Below are 24,844 nucleotides of genomic sequence, written 5' to 3' on the forward strand. Positions count from 1 at the left end.
GTGGAGGGGCTAATGGTTTTTCTGGGCAGGGTGGTTTAGCAGACAAACATGAAGTAATCTCTTCAGATGGGACTGGTTCTGCTGGCAGGAGTGATTCAATGGAATTTACAGGCTCAATGTCCCCAGCTTCTTGATTATCTGCCCATATGTCCCCATGCCATGTTTCAGGATCCCATGCCTTCCCAATCAGTGCCATTACTTTAACTTCAGATATCTCTCGAGGTTTGCAGTTGAGCTGGCATTGTAATTCAGCCACTCTTACAGTAAGACTCTGGGTTTGGTTTTCAGCAATTTCAGCTCTGTTACTACAAGAAATAAGGCTTTCTTTCAAAGCACAAGTGGAAGCCTTGAGGTCAGGTCTGCGGCATTTGAGCTTTGACTCTGAAGCCCTAAACACATCTCTTTCTTTCACCAGTTTGTCTAGCAAAAGTAGGACAAACCAACCAGCTTCCTTATACTTCTCATTCTGACAAAGCTGTAGAAAGATATCACACATGTGTTCACCTGAGCCTCGCCTTTCACCAATACCTGATCTATGGTGGTGGTATTTTGCATATTTGTATCGCCACCTCGCTCCATGGACTAGCTGTGACCTCTTTACTGCTGGAAGCAGAGTCATCAATGTCTTTAAGACTAACCAGACTTGAGAACCAATTTAGAAAACTCATCCTTAGAATTTTGTTTCTCTAGAACCGCTCCCGGTACCAAGTTTCTTAGGCTGAGTTCTCTAGAGAAGCAAAACCAGTAACGTGTATAAATACATACATATAGAAAGAGATTTATATCAAGGAAATAGCTCATGCGATTGTAGAGGCTAGAACGTCCCAAGTTTGTGGATTAGGGTAGAGGCCTCTTCCAAGTCACGCAGCTGCAGAAGCTGGTGAGCCCAAGATCAGCAGGTCGGAGAGCAGGACTCCCGCTCACAGGCTGTGAAGGTTGACAAATTCTGAGATCGGCAGGCAAGACCACAAGGTTTCTCCTGATTCACGTAGCTGCAGGGTCTGGTGAACCCAAGATCAGCAGGTCAGAGAGCAGGGCTCCGCTCGTAGGCTGTGAAGATCGACGAATCCCAAGTTCGGCAAGTAACTGACAGCTCAAGTCCCAAGAACCAGAGATGAGATGACAGGAGGCAGCCACGGGATCCAGAGAGAGCAAAAATCCAGAATGTCTGCCTATATTCAGATGCTGGCCACACCCCCAAGGAGACTCCCTTTCATCTGATTGGCTACTCACAGTATATTCAGTCATGGGAGTGATCACATTAAAACACTGAGAATCATGGCCCAGCCAAGTTGACACACAATCTTAACCATTGCAGTAACTTACAACAGAAGACACATCTAATGAAGTCATAAATATTAAAAGCAGCAGAATAGTAGGATCAAGAAAAAGAGTAAATTATTAACCATTTTAGGCAGACCTTTCTGGCAGCCAGATAAAAAGGAAAGATCAAAGTGGAATAGTTTCATCAAGAGAAATAGGAAGCATATCATCTGTGCCCCAAAAATTTTCTTAGCGTTGATTTCTAAAAGACAAATCTATTAAGTGGTTCTTTATACACAGGTAGTCCCCAACTTGTGATGTATTCCAGTTACAATGACCTTTTTTGTTGTTGTTGTTGCTACCAACATCTTATCGTTGGTAGTGTGCACTACATCCAGAGTTGCAGGTAATTTGCTGATGTTAGCGTTCTCAGATGTTCAGTCATATATGTTCAATGTTATGGTTTACTGATCAAAAGACTACCTTTATAGCAGGCTATGACCTAGTTTAATGAAATCTGTGTCACTGTTGGCGTAGGGAGTCATAAAAGATAGAAAGCTGGGCAATGTTCAACTCTAAGACATATGGCAGTTGAACTGTGCGTGCGCCTGACAGTCCACTGCGACCCCGACTTCACTGTTATGACACTTTCGCCAATACATACAGATCAAATTTATAAAGATACTGATAATAAAGGGCAATAATAATGGGAGAATAAAAGAGGTATTCAACTTATGTCAGAATCGACTTACGACAGAGTCATTGGAATGGAACCCTTTTGTAAATTGGGAATAACTTACATAGAGAATGACAAGGTATTAAATTTGTTCTAAATAACATGTGGCTATTCTTATAGCCTTCATTTAAAAAAAGGAAGAGATTTCCATCAAAGTACAATCGAAGGAAAATGGTTCCATAAAGAACAAATGAGTTTGGTTACACAGATTTATAGTGTTTTGAAGGAGCCTTGGAGGGGCAAATGGTTAGGTGCTCAGCTGCTAACCCAAAGGCTAGTGGTTTGAACCCGTCCAACGGCTCCTCAGGAGAAAGACCTGGTGATTTTTTCCCATAAAGATTACAGCCTAGGAAACCCTGTGAGGCAGTTTTACTCTGTCATATGGCATCAGAATGAGTTGAAATCAACTCAGTGGCACCCAACAACGACATAGTGGATTAGCTTCATCCAGGGATGGAATATAGAATGGTTAGTGGTAGTTATTAAAATAGAGTTCTCAACCTAGTGCTCTTATGTAGAAGCAAAGAGATACTATCTCTGCTTGGAGGTAGATGGATCTCACGAAAAATTAGAATTTTCCTCATCTCTGGACCAGCATATGAATAACTGACCATTTTATACTGTCACATCATAAAACATGACAGAAATGAATTCCACCAGGTCTGGTATCATGGCTGTAGAAAAGCTCAGTAGCAGTCTTGGTAGGTTATTTCATTCTGAAAAGCCTGGTTTTAAGTACACCCATCAGAATGAATTTACAATACAAGTTACGTATAGAAAACTGAATTGTTTTCATAATATTTTAATATAGAATAATTTGATTTGGGGAAATATCTGCCAAAAGTGTTAGTTTCAGAGTAGTTATCATTGAACATTCATTTTTGCAGTAGTTTAAAATCTATTGATGACATTCCTACTTTATGATAAAATCATGTTAGCATTCAGGTAGAAACCTATCCTCTTGCTTCATATTGTAGAGAATTGCATTTAGTTCATCCAAGAGTACTGCCAAATTATGAAAAGATAAGTTAAAATTTAAAATAGGAGTTTGAAAACATGGCCATGCTTGTCCTGATATTCATCACGGGATATTAACTGGAGAGTAGCTATGCCTGAAATGTGCTACTATACGTGTAAAATATAACCCATCTGCAGTTGATGAGAGGAAAAGCCAAGAGAGAGTTCTAAAGTGTTGCTGCTGCTGCTGATGACGTCAAGTTTTAAGGGCCAACCAATTGCCAGGACTGTGGTTATGAGGGAGCGAAGGGCTGTTGTTTTCCTAACTGGGGTAAATTATACTTTGAATCTTCTTAGAAGGAAAGAAATGGAACCCACAATCAAAGTGTTCAATAGTTCTGGCAGCAAAAGATCTTACCAGAACCAGGGTTTTCTACAGAATTCTATGATACATCTAACTTAAACTAATTTTTTGAAATTTGGTTTGGAGAAAACTTTATGTGATTTAGGGTTTGTAATGAGGGGTTTGTAGGGAAACCATTCTTCCCAGTTAAGAGCATTTTGATTACATATTCTAAAAACAAAACGTTTCACCAGGAACTTTTTCCTGTTTGAAATGTTTGTCAGATGGGTTATGATAGGAGGAGTTAACTGAGCTCCAGCCTGAGCTCCTCACATTTAAAGCAATTCTTTGACAGGTGTCAGTCTGATGGAGGTGGGCCTCCTTCCTGAACAGATAGGAATTTCTGCTTACCCAACTTTTAAAAAAAAGCCTACAACTCAGTTATTTTTTGAATTCCCAGAACCAACAGAGAGTAGCCCAACTCCTTATTTCTGAAGGTTTTCAGACAGAGCTAAACAGGAATGCTGTAGAGGAGTTTTTTTTTGTTTTTTTGTTTTTTTCTTTTTTATTGGATGGAACTGTGAACTAGAGTCCTTTTAATATCCATTCTATTATTCTCTGATATTATTGAAGACTGTGTCACACTACTAGGTCATGTAAGGTGTGGAAAAAGACTAAATGCCTTTTTTTTTTTTTTTTTAAGGCAATATAGTCAGTCCTTGGGAGGCAAAAACATAGATTCTCAAAGGTGTATCTTTAATGGATTTTTTTTGCGAGTTCTTATACCTTGTTCTTATGAACTAATTTTTTAAATAATTTTATTTGACAGAAGTCAAACACTGTGTTTTCTGACTAATACCAGCAATGATGAGAGGAAGGGTTATCCTAACTTAAAGGTTTGTATGTTTTCCTCGTAGGTATTTCCTATGACAAGTTCAGGGGCTCCGATCAGTGAATACCCTTTTATAAGGACAGGCTTGCTTGGATTTATTGGTCCTGGAGGACTTGTCTTTGTGGTGGGTAAAATGGATGGTTTGATGGTGGTCAGTGGACGAAGACACAATGCCGATGACATTGTGGCAACAGCACTGGCAGTGGAACCAATGAAATTTGTCTACAGAGGAAGGTCAGTCTCATTTGTCTCTAAGTATACATTTTTTTAATAGATGATACTTTTTTATATAATTATGAATTTAAATCTTAAATAAATCCCTCAAACTTACGTGACTCAATTTCCTCTTACATAAAACGAAGCAGTTGGACTCAATGATCTTTGAGATTCCATATAGTTCTAAATATACATGACTTTATAGAAATTTTTTGAGCCGCATAAATATATTATCATTAATGACCCCTCTAAATTGAATTTAAAAAGCAATTCATGTTTTTAATCAGTAACCGCAAAAAAGAAAAAAAGGCCAGATATTCATTTTACTGCAAATCGGAAGACCCAAAGGTTGAGCTGTAGACCTACGTAGAAAAGATGATGCCCATTTACTTACTTGCTCTCCATGGCTTTCTTCTTCCTGATTGTATTCCTACCTTGTCTGTGACATAAGGCTCAGTAAATATTAGTTAAATTGTTACAGCTGCTGAGTTTTTTACTCATTGAATGGAAGTCATAAACTGCTTAAAAATCTTAAGTTTGTTAAGGTAATGGGAATAGGGGAAAGTAAAAACTTAGACATAGCATTGCCACTTTAAATCATTTTTAAAACTACAACCTATTTGTGAAAAGGGGCATAATGAAGTTATTGAGTTGCCATAATTACTTCACAAGTGCAAACTGTATGATTTTCTGATTTTCAGTGGTTCTGATATTTAGATACTAACTCTTTCTGTCTGTACCAAGGGTATAAAACTTGTCACCAAAACTTATGGACTACTGTAGGCAGCCTGAGAGTAAAATATGGGCTGATTTTGCCTTTGCAACATCTTTAGGCTTCTCCTTCCCCACCACCTCCCCAAAGCTATTCTTACATTAATAAGTGTGTGGGAGTTTGAAATTGCAATTTGCCTTTTTGATGTGGTAGTTGGAGCTTTCATCTTCTGAGCTATGTACTTAATAATGGTTATGAGAATTCTGTATTGTAGAAATACATCTGTATGACTGCCATCTGCAGTGTATGCTCACTTGATGCTCTCCTCATCTGTTTCTACAGAATAGCTGTGTTCTCAGTGACTGTCCTTCATGATGAGAGGATAGTCATTGTTGCAGAGCAGAGACCAGACTCCACGGAGGAAGACAGCTTTCAGTGGATGAGCAGAGTTCTACAGGTGATCTTTTCTTGCCTCTGAAGCTTTTCTTCCTCTTTCTTATTTTCAGCTTCCCTCATTCATCTGCTACAATTATTGCCTGACCTTTATCAACTACAGTTTTGTCCACATGGTATTCCTTTTATTTTCATACCATCTGATCAGAAATTACATCAAGTGTGAAACTTTTATTTTGTGTTCCAGGAAACTAGCTAAACAGATCAAGGTTGAGGAACAGGAGCTTGCAACACTGGTTCCTACCATTTGTGTTAGAAAGGTCACAAGCAAAAGTTTTTTGTTACGATCTTGAGAATGTATTCTCTTTTCTCCAAAATTTCTTTTTTATTGTTTATGATATTCCACAAGTGCTAGGTAAATTATTCAGTTTTAAGTTATTATTACTGACCTCACTTTATGTAAGACAATGCATTCTCTTACTCTGACAGTTTTACACTGGGAACACCATGGATGCCGCACATATTTTTACATTTTGTAGATAATACTTTGCACAGTATAAACATTTAGTGAATGTTTATGTTATAATGTCTATTATAACATGATTATATTTTTTTGAATTTTCTAGGCCATTGATAGTATACATCAAGTTGGAGTTTATTGCCTGGCATTGGTTCCAGCAAACACCCTTCCCAAAACCCCCCTTGGTGGAATACATTTGTCAGAAACGAAACAGCTTTTCCTGGAAGGTTCACTCCACCCCTGCAATGTCTTGATGTGTCCACATACTTGTGTCACAAACTTACCTAAACCTAGACAGAAGCAGCCAGGTATGTTTAAACACTGTGATAATTTTGTGTACGATCTTGAATTGGCCATCTAGAATTACAGTTCATCAGTATCACATTGCTAAGAATATTAGTGGTTCTCAGCCTTTTTCTGCCTCCATGCTATTTACGTTATCTACACACCACACATAAGTAAAGCTACCATTAGAAACCGTGTTTTTCTACCCAAGGAGATAAAGTCCTCTCACGGCAAGGAGTACGGTGAACATTTGAGTTGAAAGAGTTGTCACTTTCTTGAGCCTCGGTCTTCTCGGTGTGATATCAAATGCTTGACTCAGAGTTAAGCCATCTAGACTAAATTTTTATACAGTCGCTGACTGTGTGACCTTTGGCAAAGAACAAAACCTCTCGGTGTCATAGTTTCCTCACATACAAAATGAGAATAATCCTTCCTTACATATTTCATGTGGCTGTCAGGAATCAAAGCAGATAACGTATATGGAAGTTCTTTGAAATATATGAAGAATTGTACAAATGGAAGATGGTGTTGTTTTTGAAGTTGTTATAATAGTGAACGTTTGTCTAGTGCCTCACAGTTTGGGGAACACGTTATTTCTATCATCTGACTTGAATCTCATGGCAACTAGGTCAAGCATGCTCTTTAAGGTTACACAGAGTATCAATGAAAGGGAAATTATAGCAAGAATATACTGGATCATGAGGAAGAAACTCTTCAATATAGTAAAGGGGGGTCCTAGAGCCTTCAGGGCTGAGATGTACAAAAGACCTTGTAACACCCCAAACAAAAGCTCAGGCTAAGATGATAATAATAATGACATTAGTGCATACTACAGACTAGCCAGTGTTTTAAGCACTTCATAGGTATTAATTCGTTTAATCCTTCTGACAGTTATGTGACACAGAGTAGTCCTAATGACATAGGATCCTCATTTTACAAATAAGAAAGTGAGCCACAGACAGGTTAAGTCATTTATTTAAGGTGACACAGCTAGAATGTGCTAGAAACAGAATTCTGACCCAGGATATCGGCTCCTTAAGTGGTTAAGTCTGTGCCCTTAACCTCTACTATGTTGATCTTACCCCAAACCCCAGTTTTTTAAACCTAGCTGGGATCAGTTTGCTACCATCTGATAACGAATGACATTATAAGGCGGAGTTTTATACCAGACCCTGAGGTTGTTGGCATTTCGTATCCCGGGCTTATAGGTGAGTGACGTACACTTCACAGTAAACATACTAACCGATCTGAAAAAAATCCAGTTTGGCCACTTTCTGTGTGTGGCAGGTCCTGAGATTTCATGGGCTCTGCCCAAAGCCTCCCCAGTAAGCAGCCCTGTAGATGAACTAGAATGAGGAAATTACTCCCATTTTAAAGGTGAGGAAGCTGATGCTTGGAGGAGAAATGTGATCGTCCTGAGTATGCATAGCTACTTCATAGCAGGGAGAGAGAACTTGAATTCAGATCTTCTGACTCTAAATCCTTTGCTTTTTACCTCTATACAACTCAAAGATTTTTTTGTATATTAGTCAGAATGTAACATACATATGAGTATTTTCTTCTCTCTTAAAGAACATAGTAAAGTCATCATGTTTTCGACCTTCTAGGCAAATTAGATTTGTGTGTATCACTGCTTTTTCATTTCTGAGCTATTTCTGTTTTTAAAAAATTATTTTCCTATATTCTAGATGTTCTTAGCTAGTATCCTTCTTCCATTTCTTCTTTCCTCTTACCTTTATTTTCTTCTGTCAATCCCTGGCTTATGTGATTGCTGTAGTACAATATAGAGTAGGATAGGAGTGAAGGATCTACTTCTATAAATTGTGTGGGTACAATGGCTTTAGTTAGTGAGCCACTGGAAAAACACAGCATAACACTGCAGTGAGTATAATAAAAGGATGAAAAATCACCTCTTTGTCCGTATTATCTGAGAACATAAACCACATTAGGAATGCTACAACAGCAATTCCTCTATTCAGGCATATTTGTTTCTGCAATATTACAATTTATAGTAGTTGAGGGACTCACCAGGGTATCCTGAGTGTAAAGTGAAAAGTGATTGGATCATGCACAGCAGTTCTCTCTCCTCTACTTGAATCAATTCATTATCGTGGACACTCGACCCAGTGACCCAGGCAACCAGTGGTTCCAGGTATAAAGGAACGAATTTGAATTCCCGATAGTTCGATAGTTTGTACAGGCAGGATTCAGGACAGAGTGTTTATGGTAGGTAGAATCATTTGCAGATATGTGATATGGTTCCATAGCTACAAGGCTCAGTTAAACTGTCAAATGTCAAGACACCCAATGAAAGAAAACCCTAGCTAAGTAAAAAAGTGAATGCCACTCATTCCGCGCTGGAGAGCTGAGCTGGTGGGGGCTTAAGCAGTCTTCTTTATCAGAAGTTGAGTGCTGAAAGGATTATCCCAGAGATATGGTACCTTTCTACTCTAATACAATAATGTAGTAAATGAAATTTTATGTGATTGGTAACTTTAAAGAACAACAAAATTTTTAAAAAAGATGTCCTGTCTGTAAGGTATTTGATGTTCATCTGTTTTTGATAAATATTGAGAAGTCATGCAATTCTATATCTTCAAAAAACTGTTTTCCAATAAATATTAAATGGCAGCTGTGGTGAAATAGAAAAAGGCCTTGTATGAAGTACCAGTGACCAAACCAAACTAAACCAATCCCGTTGCCATTGAGTCAGTTCTGACTTATAGCGACCCTATAGGACAGAGTAGAAGAGTAGAACTGCCCCATAGGGTTTCTAAGGAGTGGCTGGTGGATTCGAACTGCTGACCTTCTGGTTAGCAGCCAAGCTCTTAATCACTGGGCCACCAGGGCTCCTCGAGTACCAGCAGATGTTCCTAACTCTGCTAATAACCTGGAATGTAACATTAGGTAAATCATATTTTCTCTAGGCCTCAGTTTCCATAGATGCAAATGAGGGAATTGTACTGGATGATTTCTAAGGCCCCTTTGGAATTAACATTTATGACTCTGAACAAGTATCCATTATTGGCAACCAACACAAACATTTTTTGTGGCCATTTATGTGTAACTGTGTTGTTAAATGCTTGAAACAGACCCCCTAAAATTTAGATATTTTGTGGAAAACCTAAGTAAATTTGTACTTGGTGAATTAGTATTCATTTAGCTAGCAACAGAGTTACTATGAGAATAACTTAATTGAGCACAAAAATGCTGAACCCATCAGTTGGTCTGGTAACAATATTGTCAGTATTATAAAAATAGGCATAACTTCACAGCTTTAAAATTCCCTGGCATGTATTTTATCAGAATAGCTGGAGAAGAATCCCACCATGCCAGTGTGAGGACTAGGCCTCAGAGAACTGCAGTGTCGCAGAGAAGAGAAATATTGCCCCTAGTTCAGGATTACATATCTTGCTACTGTCTTTTAAGTAAAATTTCTGCCTGTGTCCCCTGCATTAATTTGTCAGGAATGGTATGGTGAGAGTTCAGTAATACTAGCAGTAAATTTGCTGACTTAAGGATTTGTAAATCTGTAAGGGAAATGTAGGAAGAGAAAGAGTAAATGTGAACTTCAAATACATATGTTTTGGGGTATATCTCCATTTTATATTTTTCACATTGTAAGAGAGGTGACACCCTATGGGAGTGTTTCTACATGCCCACCTCACTTTAAATAGGGAGAGAAATCATCAGGTCTTGGTTAAAGACAGATTTTAAAAACAAGGTGCAGCAAGAAGGTCTCCTGTTTCCTAGCAACAGTTGGAAAAAATAAGTTCATAAGCCTAGGTGAAGAGCAAGGCACTCAAGGTCCCAAACCCTGCATTCAGATAACGTAAGCAGAAGTAAACGTTTAGTAAAGGAAGACTTGACCCAGTGGCAGAGAGGCACAAAATGAGGCACAGTGAAAGCCTCATATCCTCTGAAAATATTGTTTTCCCTACCCTAGTTTGAATTCTTGAATGTATTATTGATAAGACTTCAAAGAAATTTAGGCTAGTTTCCAAGAAGGCTTCTTAAAACAAGCATTTTGCCCAGCCAGCCCTAGATCACCAAGGAGAATGTTAAGATATTTTATCAACAGATATTAAAGATAGAAAGCTAATAATTAATAAGCTAAGATTAATGATACAAGGGTATTATCCATGCAAAAGCAATTAACTCATACATGCTCTTACACAGTGGCACCCCCATTCACTTCAGCAGGTATTCTGTTACCAAATTTCCTTTTTTGTTTTGTTAAATATGGAAGACTATTCCTCTTTTGCAGTCATTTTATTAAGAAGTAAGCAAACATAGTTTGCTCACAGCTACCAAACATAAAAAAAGAATATACAATTTAAAGTGATTTAGCTGAGAACATTTAGTATAGTCTTATGATTACACAGAAACCATCATCAAGGTTTAAATTGCCTGAAACCAAAGACACCAAAAGGCCCAGAAATGTGTCATTAGCTACTCCAATCCAAAGTTCCTGTCCTATCTTGAAGCACTGTGCATTCCTCTGTGTAGCCGTGAGAATTTGAATATTTCATGGCAAACCAAATTCAGTGTGGACAGCAGTGTATCTGTAGAGAAGAATGGGTGGCCCTATTTTCAGTTTGACAGTCTACTAAAGGTTGATAGACACTCAGTTACCTTGTACTATGCATGGTCATTTCATTAAGTTTGTACTGGGAGCCCAAGATGATTGTTAGGATGGTTGTCATGGTTAACTGTACACATTATAAGCCTTGTTCTATGCCACCACACTCCTAAACCTGTACCTTAAAAACCTTTGTCTGTTTATGATATGCTACATGATCAATTTGCTTAACTACAGACATACAGCTTTTTATATATAATGGGTAATGCATCATATGTCCTGATTGATAAACATGTAACTTGACCTTCATCAAAAGTTTAATAAGAATTTGACTTGATTGTTGTCATCTTTAACTTGTGTTTTACTGAACCAAGGATTAAACAAAAATTGGTAGCATTATCTGTGTTATTTCATATTGCAATTATTTTGATAATCATTCTTTTACTCTCTCTCTCTCTTCCTCTCCTTGTCTCTATCTCTGTCTCTCTCTGTGTCACACACACACACACACACACACACTCTCTCTCTCTCTCTCTCTCTCTCACATGTTCTCACATACTCACATATCTCCTGGAACTTCTATCTTTTTCCTATTAACTGTGTGTATCTTGGTTTATCAGTAATGCTATTTTGAGGAAGCAGGAGGGTACCTCGTGTTTTTTGCAGCCAGAGATTTTGAAAACATTTCTGTAGTTCTTTAAGAAACTTCTTTCTTTCATAGGAAAAAAAAAAAACCTCTCAAAATATTCTACCTGCCTTTCTCTTTCAAAATGTTTCAGCAAACTGGGAAAAGAGATTTGGGAATCAAGTGAACAACAGTGGAGTAAAAAATAACTTCAATTTTACAGTAGCTTTTGGTCTATTCTTTTACCTTTGCTCTGGGCCTGGCAGAATACCTAAAACCTTTTCAGTCAATGGAATATATAGACAAGTACATCTATGTCGTATCCCACCAACAGTATTGCTCCCTGAATTTATCTTGAGGTATTTATAAAAAAAAGTACAATGTTTTGTTTATGGTCAACTCTCAGTGATGTATACTAACACCAGGGAAAAAGAGCACATATAATCCAGAAGTCTTTACATAGCAGTGAAACACATCTAACTTTTAATAGCTTTTTTGTATTATTATATTTTATAATCACTAATGTGAAAACATGTTAGCATCCCCTGAGTTCACACTAACTGGGAAATGAAGGCAATGGGCCTAGGAAGAATAATAGGGGAATTTGGCATGTGATGAAAATATTGTTTCTATATAGCTCTTAAGGAGTCCTGGTAGTGCAAATGGTTAAGTACTTGGCTGCTAACCAGAGGTTGGACATTCAAACCCACCCAGTAGCTCCATGGGAGAAAGACCTGGTGATCTGCTTCCATAAGTCTGCAGCCAAGAAATCCCTATGGGACAGTTCTACTCTCACATGGGGTCGCCACCAGACAGCACCCAGCAACAACATGTAGCCCTTAGTCAAGGCTTGTCTTTGTTAGCCATCATTATCATTTTAGCAATTTCTTTACAACCCTGTTCTAATAAGATTTATTTGAAGTCATATCTTTCAAAGGATTTGCCAAGAGTACACACTTTACCAAGGTGGGAAGTTCTGTTTTAAGGTAGTTAGCTTTATATTTTCATCACTTGTATGCCACTATTTCCTCCTAGAAATTGGTCCTGCCTCTGTGATGGTGGGCAACCTCGTCTCTGGAAAGAGGATTGCCCAGGCTAGCGGCAGAGACCTTGGTCAGATAGAAGACAATGACCAGGCCCGGAAGGTAAGCAGCTGAGATCGTACACCTCAATATCGTGTCCCTCTTGACTGCTGTCTAGCTAGAATGCTGTGTTACACATGTGACTCTTCTCCCTTATTTTTCTAACTCTGCCAATTTACTATATACTATTGTTCTCTTGAGCCTTTGATCATTTTCTCTTCCTACCTAATCTCTTGATCCAGGAAGAGATATACCTAGTAATTTTATATGATAAATGTTTATTTGTGTATACAGTGTTTTAGAAAATGTCACAGAGACAAACAAATGGGTACGTCGTATTATAGTCCCACTATTAGCATTAGAAAATGAATAGAATGTTTGGGAATCCTTGTCCTATCTTAGTGTTCCCCAAAGTCACTTGTTTCTCATTATCCCCACCAGCCCTGATTTGAAACTCAAAACTGCCTCACAGTGACCTTGGTATGAGACTTCAGTCTTTGGGCTTTGGAGTACAAGAAAACATCAGTTCAAAACCCAGGTTTGGGAGCCAGACATCCTTAAAGCAGATTTAGAAGCAGTAGGAGAAATCCTCAAACCCCATTGCACAACAAACATCACACAAATTGTCATGTGTCGCTATGGGTCCCCATTGTTACCATTCAGCCCTGAGAACTCTAAGAGTGACCGAAAGCAGTCCTGTTTTCCCATAGCCTAGGTATAGTCCCATTCTATATTTAGAGCTATTTGGCAATGTGACGAAAATCAGCAATTTAACATATTGCCAATTTGGTAACATATAGTAAAATGTGAATTCAGTGCACTTGATCATGATGTTCCCCACCTACGTAGTATATTTCTGTTAATAAAATGGATGAAATGGTACACATGGATGTTTCTTATATCGTGTCACTAGCACTGTATTAGGGATGACAAGAAATCGGCTGTCCTTTTTACTCTATGCTCAATCAATGCATTGCATATGGTCTGGATAATTTACAGTACTGTTTAATGACATTAGGGAATTACTATTCTAGAAGCATAGCAAATTTAATAGAATCCATTTTAAAAAACAGAGTAGAACTGATTCTCCCATTGCATCCCACAAAATTCTACATTGTACTTTCTGAAAGCCGCGGAAGAAAAGAGTTTTCTGTATTGGCTACTCCTGTCTATCATAAGGGAAATGGAGTTCTCCCATCCTTGGGCAGACTTTCAGAAAACTTCCCTAACCAGGAGTATACCACCAGACCTTTGATTTGTAAGTCTGTAAACCAGGTGTAATGAATCCAAACTCCAGGAAAAAATTATAAGCACTTGCTTATTCTGCTGATTATATTTGTCAAGGATGTTAGTTGAATGTGTGTCCTCCCTTCTCTGGTGTTTTGGTGGAGAGACATACCATTTTTAGGCACTTATAAAGCATGCAGACAGACAATGCTGACATAAATATTGAGATTATACCAGTCCAAACTACAGTAATTTGAACCTAATAACTGTGTTTGGTTTCAGTTCCTGTTTCTCTCAGAAGTTTTGCAGTGGAGAGCTCAGACCACTCCCGACCATGTCCTCTATACACTGCTCAACTGTAGGGTGAGACATGCTGAATCCTATTTTATGATCCTTATTGTATTCTCATGTGGTTTTTTTTTTGTTTGTTTGTTTGTTTTTTTTGCTATTTTGACTAATGAGACTTTCTCACTTAAGGATAAAAAGGATTTTTTTTTTTTTAACTGTAATCATTTGTGTATTTATATATACCTATAAAGTAGCCCTGGAGGCACAATGGTTAAGCACTTGGCTGCTGTTGAAAGGTTGGCGGTTCGAACCCACCTAGTGGGTCTGCAGGAGAAAAGATTTGGCAGTCTTCTCCTCTAAAGGGTACAGCCTAGAAACCCCTATGGGGAAGTTCTACTCTGTCACATTGAGTCACTATGAGTTGAAAATGGACTTGATGGCCCCTAACAACAACATTCACGTATGTGCATATTTTAACAACACTGTTCGTAGTATTTCCCAAAAAAATAGAATGATGAATGATATCTACAGCAAGGAACAATTGCAGATCTATGAGGTATTTATGTTTTTATTGTTACTACTAAATTAATATTTTATAAGTAAGAGGTTATATATTAATTACAAATTCAGAAATGAAAATTATTTCTATTTTATAAGTATATTTAAAGTTTATGTCTTACATTTCACATTAGAGAACCAATCTCATCAAATGTTTTTCTGTAACAGTGCTTTGCATAAGGCCATAAATGCACAAACAAATAGCACTAGCAATAAAAATTAAATACAAAAGTCTTAATATGCTTGTTAACTTTCCTTTTTCTCATGGAACTGTAGCCTGATAAGTGGTTTAAAATGTAGGGCTAGCTAGAGCAAGATAGTTGCTTAAACAGCTTACATGCTTCCGTCTCCCCACAAAAACACCAAGGGAAAAAAAAAAAGAAACTGGCAGAATCAACAGTGGCAGAACTCGGGAAACCAGTCAGAGGGTTACAGCAAATAAAAAACCCCAAAACCCATTGCCATCAAGTCAATTCTGACTCATAGCAACTCCATAGGACAGGATAGAACTGCCCCGTAGGATTTCCAAGGAGCGGTTGGTGGACTTGAACTGCCAACCTTCTGGTTAACAGCCAAACTCTTAACCATTGCGCCACCCGGGTTCCTCTAAGCGAATGCTAAATCAAGAAAAAGGTGACATATAAATGGTAGCAAAGCTTTAGTTTTCTACCTCCTGTGCCCACCCCCTGCCTGACTCAACAGCGACATCAGACATCATAAAGCAGCAGCCCACACTCCCAGGGAGAGAGCCTGGCCTCTGACTCTAGACAGAACAGAGAAGACGATATTCCTCAGTCATTGTGTGTGTCTGTACTAACCTGTCTGGGGAATGCCTGAAGGCTGAAGTAAGGTGCTCATCTTGGTTTGGCCTGTATTGGAGCTTGTGCAGCGCTGAGGGTCAGGAGCCTAAGTCTATGACCGGGTGTAACCATATAGAGCTAAAGAGTACAATTGAGTAATATAATAGCTCCTGAAAGCTGGAAGGAGAGACTGGGGAGAGAGTTTCTTTAGATAGCAAAGCTTTCAAAAGCGTCATGAATACTGGAAAATTGAGAAAGCAACACACATGCCCAGGGCAAGAGAATGCCCAGAAATTAGCTGAGAAAACCCTACGCTTTCACGTCTGACTGATCTGTAGGCTCATTGCAACCCTAGCTAAGTGTTGAGGGAAAGTCTTGGTATAGAACTAATTTGCAAAGATAGGGAGAGATTTTGTTTTTTATTTTGTTTTTTCCCCCGGCATTCAAGTAAATCTCTATCAAAATGCTAGCTGAGCACAAGCTAAGAAACGCTGTCTTCAGTAGCCACACACATACGAGAAGGTAGTTTTTGCAGTAATAGGGGAAGTCACTAAACAAATGGATGACTATAGTCACCAACATTTTTTTTTATGAACATAGACAGGAATATTTATTATCATAAGGATGTTAATTATTCACAGGAATGTATAGATTTAATGTAATTTCAATCAAACTCCCAACTTTTTTCTTTCTTTTTTTTGTGAACTAGACAAGCTGATTCTAAAATTTTAAATGGAAATATACAAGGACAGGTAAGACACATGTGAAGATGAAGCAGAAGGTGGGTGGACTCACACCCTAGCACACAATAAGACTTATTATAAAGTATGGTAGCTACCACCTGTCTATTTGTTGTATGTGTGGCATGCTGTGATGCTGGAATCTATGCCACCGGTATTCCAAATACCAATAGGGTCACCCATAGTGAACAGGTTTCAGAGGAGCTTCCAGACTAAGATAGACTAGGAAGAAATAACTGGCAATCTACTTTAGAAAATCAGCCAATAAAAACCTGTGCATCACGACAGAACATTTGTCCAACTCGCTTGCTTTGAACATGTCATTAGGAGGGATCAGTTGCTGAAGGAGGACATCATGTTTGGTGAAATGGAGGGCCAGTGAGGGCAAGGGAGACACTCAGTGAGTTGGGTTGGCACAGTAACTACAACAACGGACTCAGACATACCAGCAATCATGAAGATGATTTGGGACTGGGCAACATTTCATTCAGTTAGCTGCTTTTCTTAATTATATCAAATGTCACGTGCTATGTGAAAACACTATAGATATGGTTTAAGGTATTTCTCAGACTTCTTTTGGCATGGAAAATGGACTTCATGCTCTAAATAATGGTTTATCTACTGAAACAACTTGAGTGGTTCAGTTTGCTGCAGAGGCCGTGAGTAGCTGAAGAGCATGGTGAGGGCCTCCATATCCTGGAATGCCAGAAAAAGACAAGTTTACCCAAGATCATTAAGAGCCAAGACAAGTATATGCAAATATGTGGTCACAGCTGTGTTTGGGCAACAGGGACAGCACTGGAACTGGAGAGGACAGTCCAAATGTTGAGTCCAGGTGGTGATAAGAGCTCAGACCCCCTCCTCATAAGAGCTTGGATACTCTCAAATTCCAGTCTCCAACAGTTTTAAAAAGACAACAATAACAACTAAAAAAAAAAAAAAAGCAAACTGGGGAAGAGCAAGACTGTGATTTCTAGAGTTACCACATTATAATATTCAAATATCCTGTTTCAACAACAACACCAACAAAATTATCACAAGACATAAAAGAAACAGGAAAGGATGGCCCACTTAAAAGAACAAAATAAGATGACAGAAACCACTCCTATGGAAGTCCAAATAATGGACTTACTAGACATGGACTTTAAAACAACAATGTTAAATTTGCTCAAAGAACTATAGGAAATCAGGAAAATGATAAAGGAACAAAACAAGAATATCAGTGAAGAAGTAGAAATTTTAAAAAGAAACCAAACAGAAATACTGGCACTAAAAAGTGAAGTAACCGAAATGAAAAATTCACTGAAAGGATTCAAAAGCAGATGTGAGCTTGCAGAAGAAAGTATCAGCAAACTGGAAGATAAGACATTTGAGATTATCAAGTCTGAGAGCCAAAGAGAAAAAGAATGAAGAAAAGAAACAGATCCTAAGGGATTTACAGGACACTAAGTGGACCATAGAGCCCTGGTGGTACAGTGGTTAAGAGCTTCGATGAGCTACAGCTGCTAACCAAAAGGTCGGCAGTTCAAATCCACCAGCCACTCCTTGGAAACTCTATGGGGCAGTTCTACTCTGTCCTATAGGGTTGCTATGAGTCGGAATCGACTAGACAGCAACAGGTCTTTTTTTTTTTTTTTTTTCCTAAGCGGACTATATATGGATTATGGAAACAGTGAGAGAGAAAGGCAGGGTGTAAAAACAGCATGGGGGCAGTGTCTGACCTCCCCCAACTCCACTAGGGGGAAGGAGAGCCAACAGTGCAAGGCTGACTCCCATGAAGTAGAGGCCAGACAAGCCTCCTCTCTCCACCATCTTTACTAATTCTGACAGCAGTCATCCCTTGCACAGCACTCTCTACTTCTCTGCTGGGTTCGATAATTCATTGCAATGGCCACATAGAACTCACAGACTATACTCACAATTATGGGGTTTATTAGGGAAGTAACAGGTTACAGATATCATTAATATCACACACAAGTAAAGTTTTGCCGAAGATCATTCAAAAGCAGCTGCAGCAGTATATCGACAGGGAACTGCCAGAAATTCAAGCTGGATTCAGAAGAGGACACTAAACCGGGGATATCAAGCTGTCAGATGGATCCTGGCTGAAAGCAGAGAATACCAGAAAGATGTTTACTTGTGTTTTATCAGCTATGCAAAGGCATTTGACTCTGTGGATCATAACAAATCGTGAATAACATTGAGAAGAATGGGAATTCCAGAACACTTAAGTGTACTCATGAGAAAACTGTACGTAGATCAAGAGGCAGTTGTTTGAACAGAACAAGGGAATACTGTATGGTTTAAAGTCAGGAAAGGTGTGCCATCAGGGTTGTATCCTTTCACCATGCTTATTCAATCTGTATGCTGAGCAAATAATCTGCGAAACTGAACTATATGAAGAAGAAAGGGGCATCAGGATTGGAAGAAGACTCATTAACAACCTTGCTTGCTGAAAGTGAAGAGGACTTGAAACGCTTACTGATGAAGATCAAAGACCACAGCCTTCAGTATGGCTTACACCTCAACTTAAAGAAAACAAAAATCCTCACAACTCGACCAATAAGCAACATCATGATAAATGGAGAAAAGAGTGAAGTTGTCAAGGATTTCATTTTACTTGGATCCACAATCAACACATGGAAGCAGCAGTCAAGAAATCAAAAGATGCATTGCATTGGGCAGATCTGCTGCAAAAGTCCCCTTTAAATCGTTGAAAAGCAAAGAAGTCGCCTTGAAGATTAAGGTGTGCCTGACCCAAGCCATGAAGTTTTCAGTGTGAAAGCTAGACAATGAATAAGGAAGACTGAAAAAGAATTGACGCCTTTGAATTGTGTTGTTGAAGATTATTGAATATACCATGGACTGCCAAAAGAACAAACAAATCTGTCTTGGAAGAAGTATAATCAGAATCCTCCTTAGAAGCAAGGATGACAAGACTACGTCTTACATACGTTGGACATGTTGTCAGGAGGGATCAGTCCCTGGAGAAGGGCATAATGCTTGATAAAAGTAGAGGGTCAGCAAAAAAGAGAAAGTCCTTCAATGAGATGGATTGACACAGTGGCTGCAACAGTGGACTGAAGCATAACACCAATTGTGAGGATGGCGCAAGAACAGTCAGTGTTTTGTTCTGTTGTACATAGGGTCGCTGTGAGTCAGAATCAATTCAATGGCACCTAACAACAACAACAAGTTACAGTTCAGGTTCAGGATACAGTTCTTCCATCCGGGTAGCCTCTTCCCAGCCGTGCTCGCGGCACACCTCTCCCTGGCCCTAAGCCTCTGCCTAAAGGCACTCAGCTTTCTCTCTCCATGGGCTGGGAAGCCCACTGCACCGTCTCCTGCTGCCAGGTCTCTGCTTCCATGCCTCTCCTTCCTTGGTGGTGGTGAGCTTTTCTTTTCTGATCTGGAATTGGCTCTCATTTAAGGCAAAACTGACCAATCCCCTTGGTAGGCCACAGTTACCCTATCACAGAGTCCTGCCCAGTCACCTGGGTGGGAGTTACAAGACCATGGCTAGAAAGGCCACACACAAAAGTAATTAATCATACCGCAGGGGAGAAAGAGTATTTGAAGAAATATTGACAGAAAATGCCCCAAATTTGATGAAAGACATGAATCTACACATCCAAGAAGCACAATGAACTTCAAGTAGGCTCAACCCAAAGAGATCCACACCAAGATGCATTATCATCAAGCTCTCAAAAACCAAAGATAAAAAGAGAACCTTGAAAGTAGCAAGAAAGAAGCAAATTGTCACAAACAAGAGATCCTCAAAAAGACTAAGTGCTGATTTCTCCTCAGAAACTACAGAAGCCAGAAGTCAGGGGGATGACATGTTTAAAGTGATAGGAAAAAAAAAATGCCAACCAATAATTCTATATTCAGCAAAACTTTCCTTCAAAAACAAGGGCAAAATTAAGACATTCCCAGATAAGCAAAAGCTGAGGGAATTTGTTAGTGTAAGACTTGCCCAACAAAAAATGCTGCAGGGAGTCCTTCAGGTTAAAAAGAAGGGAGAAATAAACAGTAATTTGAAGCTGTATGAATTTAAATAGATCTCCAGTAAAGATAATTTCGTGGATAAATATAAAGGACAATTTTATGGTATTTTTGTGTTATAGCTCTCCTTGTTATGCCCTACATAATTTAAAGGATAAATGCATAAGAAATAATTATAAATTTATGCTACTGGGTACACAATGTATAAATGTTACTTGTGACAACAGTGACACAAAGGAGGAATGGTGTAGGAACAGAGTTTTTGTATGTTATTTATCTTAAATTGGTATTAATTTAAACTAGACTGTTAATAATTTGTGATGATAAATGTAATCCCCTTGATATACACAAAGAAAATATCTAAAATGTGTACACAAAAGAAAATGAGAAGGGAATCAAAATGGTTCACTATAAAAAGTCAGCTAAACACAAAAGTAGTCAGTACTGGAAGAAATGAGAGACAAAAAAGCTATCACACACATAGAAAACAAACAAAATGGCAGAAGCAAGTCCTTCTTTATCAGTTATTAATTTATATTTAAATAGATTAAGCTCTCCAATTAAAAGGCAGAGATCAGCAGAATAGATAAGAACATAATCCAACTATATACTGTTTACAAGAGACGCACTTAAATCCAGATACACTGGTGAATTGAAAATAAAAGAATGGAAAAAATATTCCATGCATATAGTAGCCAGAGGAGAGTTGGGTGGCCATGTTAATATCAGACAAAATATGCTTTTAGTCAAAACCTGTTAGAAGACACAAAGAAGGACGTTTTATAATGATAAAAGGTTCCATTCATCAAGAAGAGAAAACAGTTATAAATATATAACCAAAAGGTTGGTGGTTCGAACCACCAGCCACTCCGTGGGAGAAAGGACCTGGCAATCTGCTCCCATGAGGATTACAGCCTAGGAAACCCTGTGGGGCAGCTCCATTTTGTATTATAAGGTCAGTATGAGTCAGAATTAACTTGATGGCACACAACGACAAGAACAACATGCACCTAATAACAGAGGCTCAAGATGTATAAAGCAAACATTGACAGACTTGATGGTAGGAAGTTGACAGTTCTACAGTAATAGTTAGAGACTTCAATATACCATTTTCAATATTGGACAGAACATCTAGACAAAAGATCAATAAGGAAGTAGAGCACTTGAACAACACTATGAACCAATTAGACCTAACAGACCTACCTAGAGCATTCCACTGAACAGCAGCATAATACACATTCTTCTTGAGTAACATGGATCATTCTCCAGCATAGACCGCATGTTAGCTCACAAAAAAAGTATGAGTAAATTTAAAAAGACTGAAATCATACAGAGTATCTTTCCTGACCACAGTGGAATGAAACTAGAAATGAAGAACAGAAGGAAAACTGGAAATTTCACAGATATGTGAGAATTAAACAACGTATTATTAAACAACCAATAGGTCAAAGAAGAAATCACAAGGAAAATTAGAAATTACTTAGAGAAAAATTAAAATGAAAGCACAACATTGCAAAGCTTATGGGATACTGTGAAGGCAGTGCTCAGAGGGAAATTTGTAACTATAATTGCCTACCTTAAAAAAAGAAGAAATATGTCAGTAACCTAACTTAAGAGCAAAATAAGACCTAAGCTATCAGAATGAAGGAAATAATAAAGATCAGAGCATAAATAATTGAAATAGACAGTAGAAAAACAGAGAGAGAAAGAACTGGAAGGTGATTCTTTGTAATGATCAATAAAATCGACAAATCTTTAGCTAGACTTAAAAGGAAAAAAAGAAGATTTAAGTAACTAAAATCAGAAATGAAAGTGGGGAGATTACTACCAACCCTGCAGAAATAAAAAGATAATACTCTGAACAGTTGTACACCAACAAATTAAGTAACATAACTGGAATAGACAAATTCCTAGAAACACACTACCTACCTAAACTGACTCAAGAAGAAATAGAAAATCTCAACACCAATAACAAGGGAAGAGATGGAATGTCTACAATCAGAAACCTCCCAACAAAGAAAAGTCCAGGACCAGATAACTTCACTGCCAAATTCTATCAAACATTTAAAGAAGAATTAACACCAATTCTTTTAACTCTTCCAAAAAAGAAGAGGAGGGAATACTTTTGAACACATTCTGTGAGGCCAGCATTACCCTGATAGCAAAGGCAGACAAAGATACCGAAAGGAAAGAAAACTACAGACCAATATCCGTTATGAATATAGATGCAGAAATCCTCAACAGAATACTAGGAAACTGAATACAAGAGTATATTAAAAGGGTTTTACACCATGACCAAGTGGAATTTACCCCAGGATTGCAAAGGTGGTTCAGCATGAGAAAAACAATGCAATACTCTACAATAATAGAATAAAGGAAAAGAACTACATGATCATTTCAATTGATACAGAAAAGAAGTTTGAAAAAAATCTAAAACTATTATGATAAAAACACTCAGCAAACTAGGAAAAGAAGGGAAAATTCTCAATATGATAAAAAACATTTTTGAAAAACTGAAACCTTTCCATCTACAATCAGAACAAGACAAGGATGCCCACTTCTACCACTGCTATTTAACAATGTACTAGAAGTTGTAGCTAGAAAAATTAGTGAAGAAAAAGAAATCATCCAAAACAGAAATGAAGAAGTAAAACTATCTCTATTTGAAGATGGTATGATCCTATATATAGAAAATCCCAAAGAATCACCAAGAGAGCTATTAGAGCTAATAAATGAATTCATCAAGTTGCAGTATACAAGATCCACATATGAAAATCAGTTAGTTTCTGTACACCAGCAATGAACAGTCTTAATAGGTGCAGTGTGATAGATCACTTTTGTGTGTGGCCTTTCTAGCCATGGTCTTGTAACTCCCACCCAAGTAATTGGGCAGATCTGTGCAGATATGGTAATTGTGGCCCACCAAAGGGATTGGTCAGTTTTGCCATCTAACTGGGCTTGAAATGAACTACCCAGAGGCGGGAGAGAGAAGACCCCACCACTACCAAGGAAGAACAGCCAGGAGCCAGCATGTCCTTTGGACTCGGGATCCCTGTGCTGAGAGGCTCCTGGACCCAGGAGACAGAGAGTAAGCTGTAACCCTGAAGACGGTGAGAAGTAGTGGCAGGAGGGACCCAACAGGAGAGACTCGGAAGCAGAGACTCAGCATCAGAAGATGGCATGGTGGGCATCCTGCCCATGGAGAGAAAAAGCTAAAGTGCCTTTGGGCAGAGGCTTAGGGCCAGGGAGAAGCGTGCACGGCTGGGAAGAAGCTGTCCTGATGGAAGAACTGTCCTTGAGTGTTCCTGAACCTGAATTGTAACCTGTTACTTCCCTAATAAACCCCATAATCGTGAGTACTGACAGTGAGTTCTTTGTGGTCATTGCAATGAATTATCAAACCCAGTGGAGAGTGCTGTGGGAGGGATGATTGGTGTCAGAGTTGGTAGAGATGACAGAGAGAGGAGACATGTCTGACCTCTACCTCATAGGAATCAGCGTTAGGCTGTTGATCTCGATTCTCCTTCTCTCTCGTGAAGTTAGAGGAGGTCAGACACTCCTCCCATGCTGTTTGTACAATAGGAAATAAAACAATTCCATTTACAATGCATTTAAAAGAATAAAATATCTAGGGATAAATATATCCAGGGAGGTGAAAGACATATACACTGAAAACTATAAAACATTTCTGAAAGAAATGAAAGAAGAACTAAATAAATGGAAAGATACCCCATATTCATCGACTGGAAGATGTAATATTGTTAAGATGTCAGTTCTACCCAGAACGGTCTACAGATTAAACACAATCCCTATCAAAATTCCAAGAGCCTTTTCTGCAGAAATGGAAAAGCCAATCATCAAATTAATATAGAATTGCAAGGGGTCCTGAATAGCCAAAACAGTCTTGAAGTAGAAGAACAAAGTGAGATGAATCATGCTTCCTGATTTCAAAATGTGTTATAAAGCTACTGTAATCAAAACAGTTTGGTAGGATAGACATATAGACCACTGAAATAGAATTTGAATACAGAAATAGACACACACACATATGGCCAATTGATTTCCAAGAGGGTGCAAGTCTATTCAATGGGGGAAAAAATGATCCCTTCAATAAATGCTGCTGGGACAACTGGATCTCCATATTCAAAAGAATGAAGCTGGACCTATACCTCACACCCTATGCAAAAATTAACTCAAAATGGATCAATAGCTTACATATAAGAACTAAAATCTTAAATTTTTAGAAGAAAATATAAAGGTAAGGCTTCAAGGCCTTGTTTTTGACAATGAGTTCTTAGATATGACACCAAAAACATGGGCAGCAAATGAAAAACTAAGTTACACTTCATCAAAATGAAAAACTTTTGTGCATCAAAGAACTGTATCGACAAAGAGGCAACCTACAGGATGGGAGACAATATTTGGGAGCCATGTATCAGATAAGAGTTTAATACCCAGAATGTATAAAGAACTCCTATAAAACTCAATAACAAAAAGACAAACTATCCAGTTATGTGGGCTAGGACTCAAATAGACTTTTCTCTAAAGAAGATATACAAATGGTCAATAAACACATGAAAAGATTCTCAATGCTGCTAGTCACTAGGGAAATGTACATCA

The 24,844-nt window shown here is 38.3% G+C and overlaps 1 protein-coding gene across 3 annotated transcripts in view; it reads left to right on the forward strand.

The window, feature by feature from the left end:
* Nucleotides 1-24,844, forward strand: part of DIP2C (disco interacting protein 2 homolog C) — a 372,164-nt gene that overhangs the window by 197,853 nt on the left and 149,467 nt on the right. For all 3 annotated transcript variants that reach the window (XM_023740166.1, XM_023740165.1, XM_004385883.3), the window contains 5 exons: nt 4,217-4,425; nt 5,462-5,576; nt 6,139-6,340; nt 12,560-12,669; nt 14,116-14,196. In XM_023740166.1, the coding sequence (XP_023595934.1) occupies nt 4,217-4,425; nt 5,462-5,576; nt 6,139-6,340; nt 12,560-12,669; nt 14,116-14,196 (717 nt within the window). The remainder of the gene's footprint in view (nt 1-4,216; nt 4,426-5,461; nt 5,577-6,138; nt 6,341-12,559; nt 12,670-14,115; nt 14,197-24,844) is intronic.

Source organism: Trichechus manatus, unplaced genomic scaffold (assembly GCF_000243295.1).
Source record: "Trichechus manatus latirostris isolate Lorelei unplaced genomic scaffold, TriManLat1.0 scaffold00149, whole genome shotgun sequence".
NCBI classification, from domain to species: domain Eukaryota; kingdom Metazoa; phylum Chordata; class Mammalia; order Sirenia; family Trichechidae; genus Trichechus; species Trichechus manatus.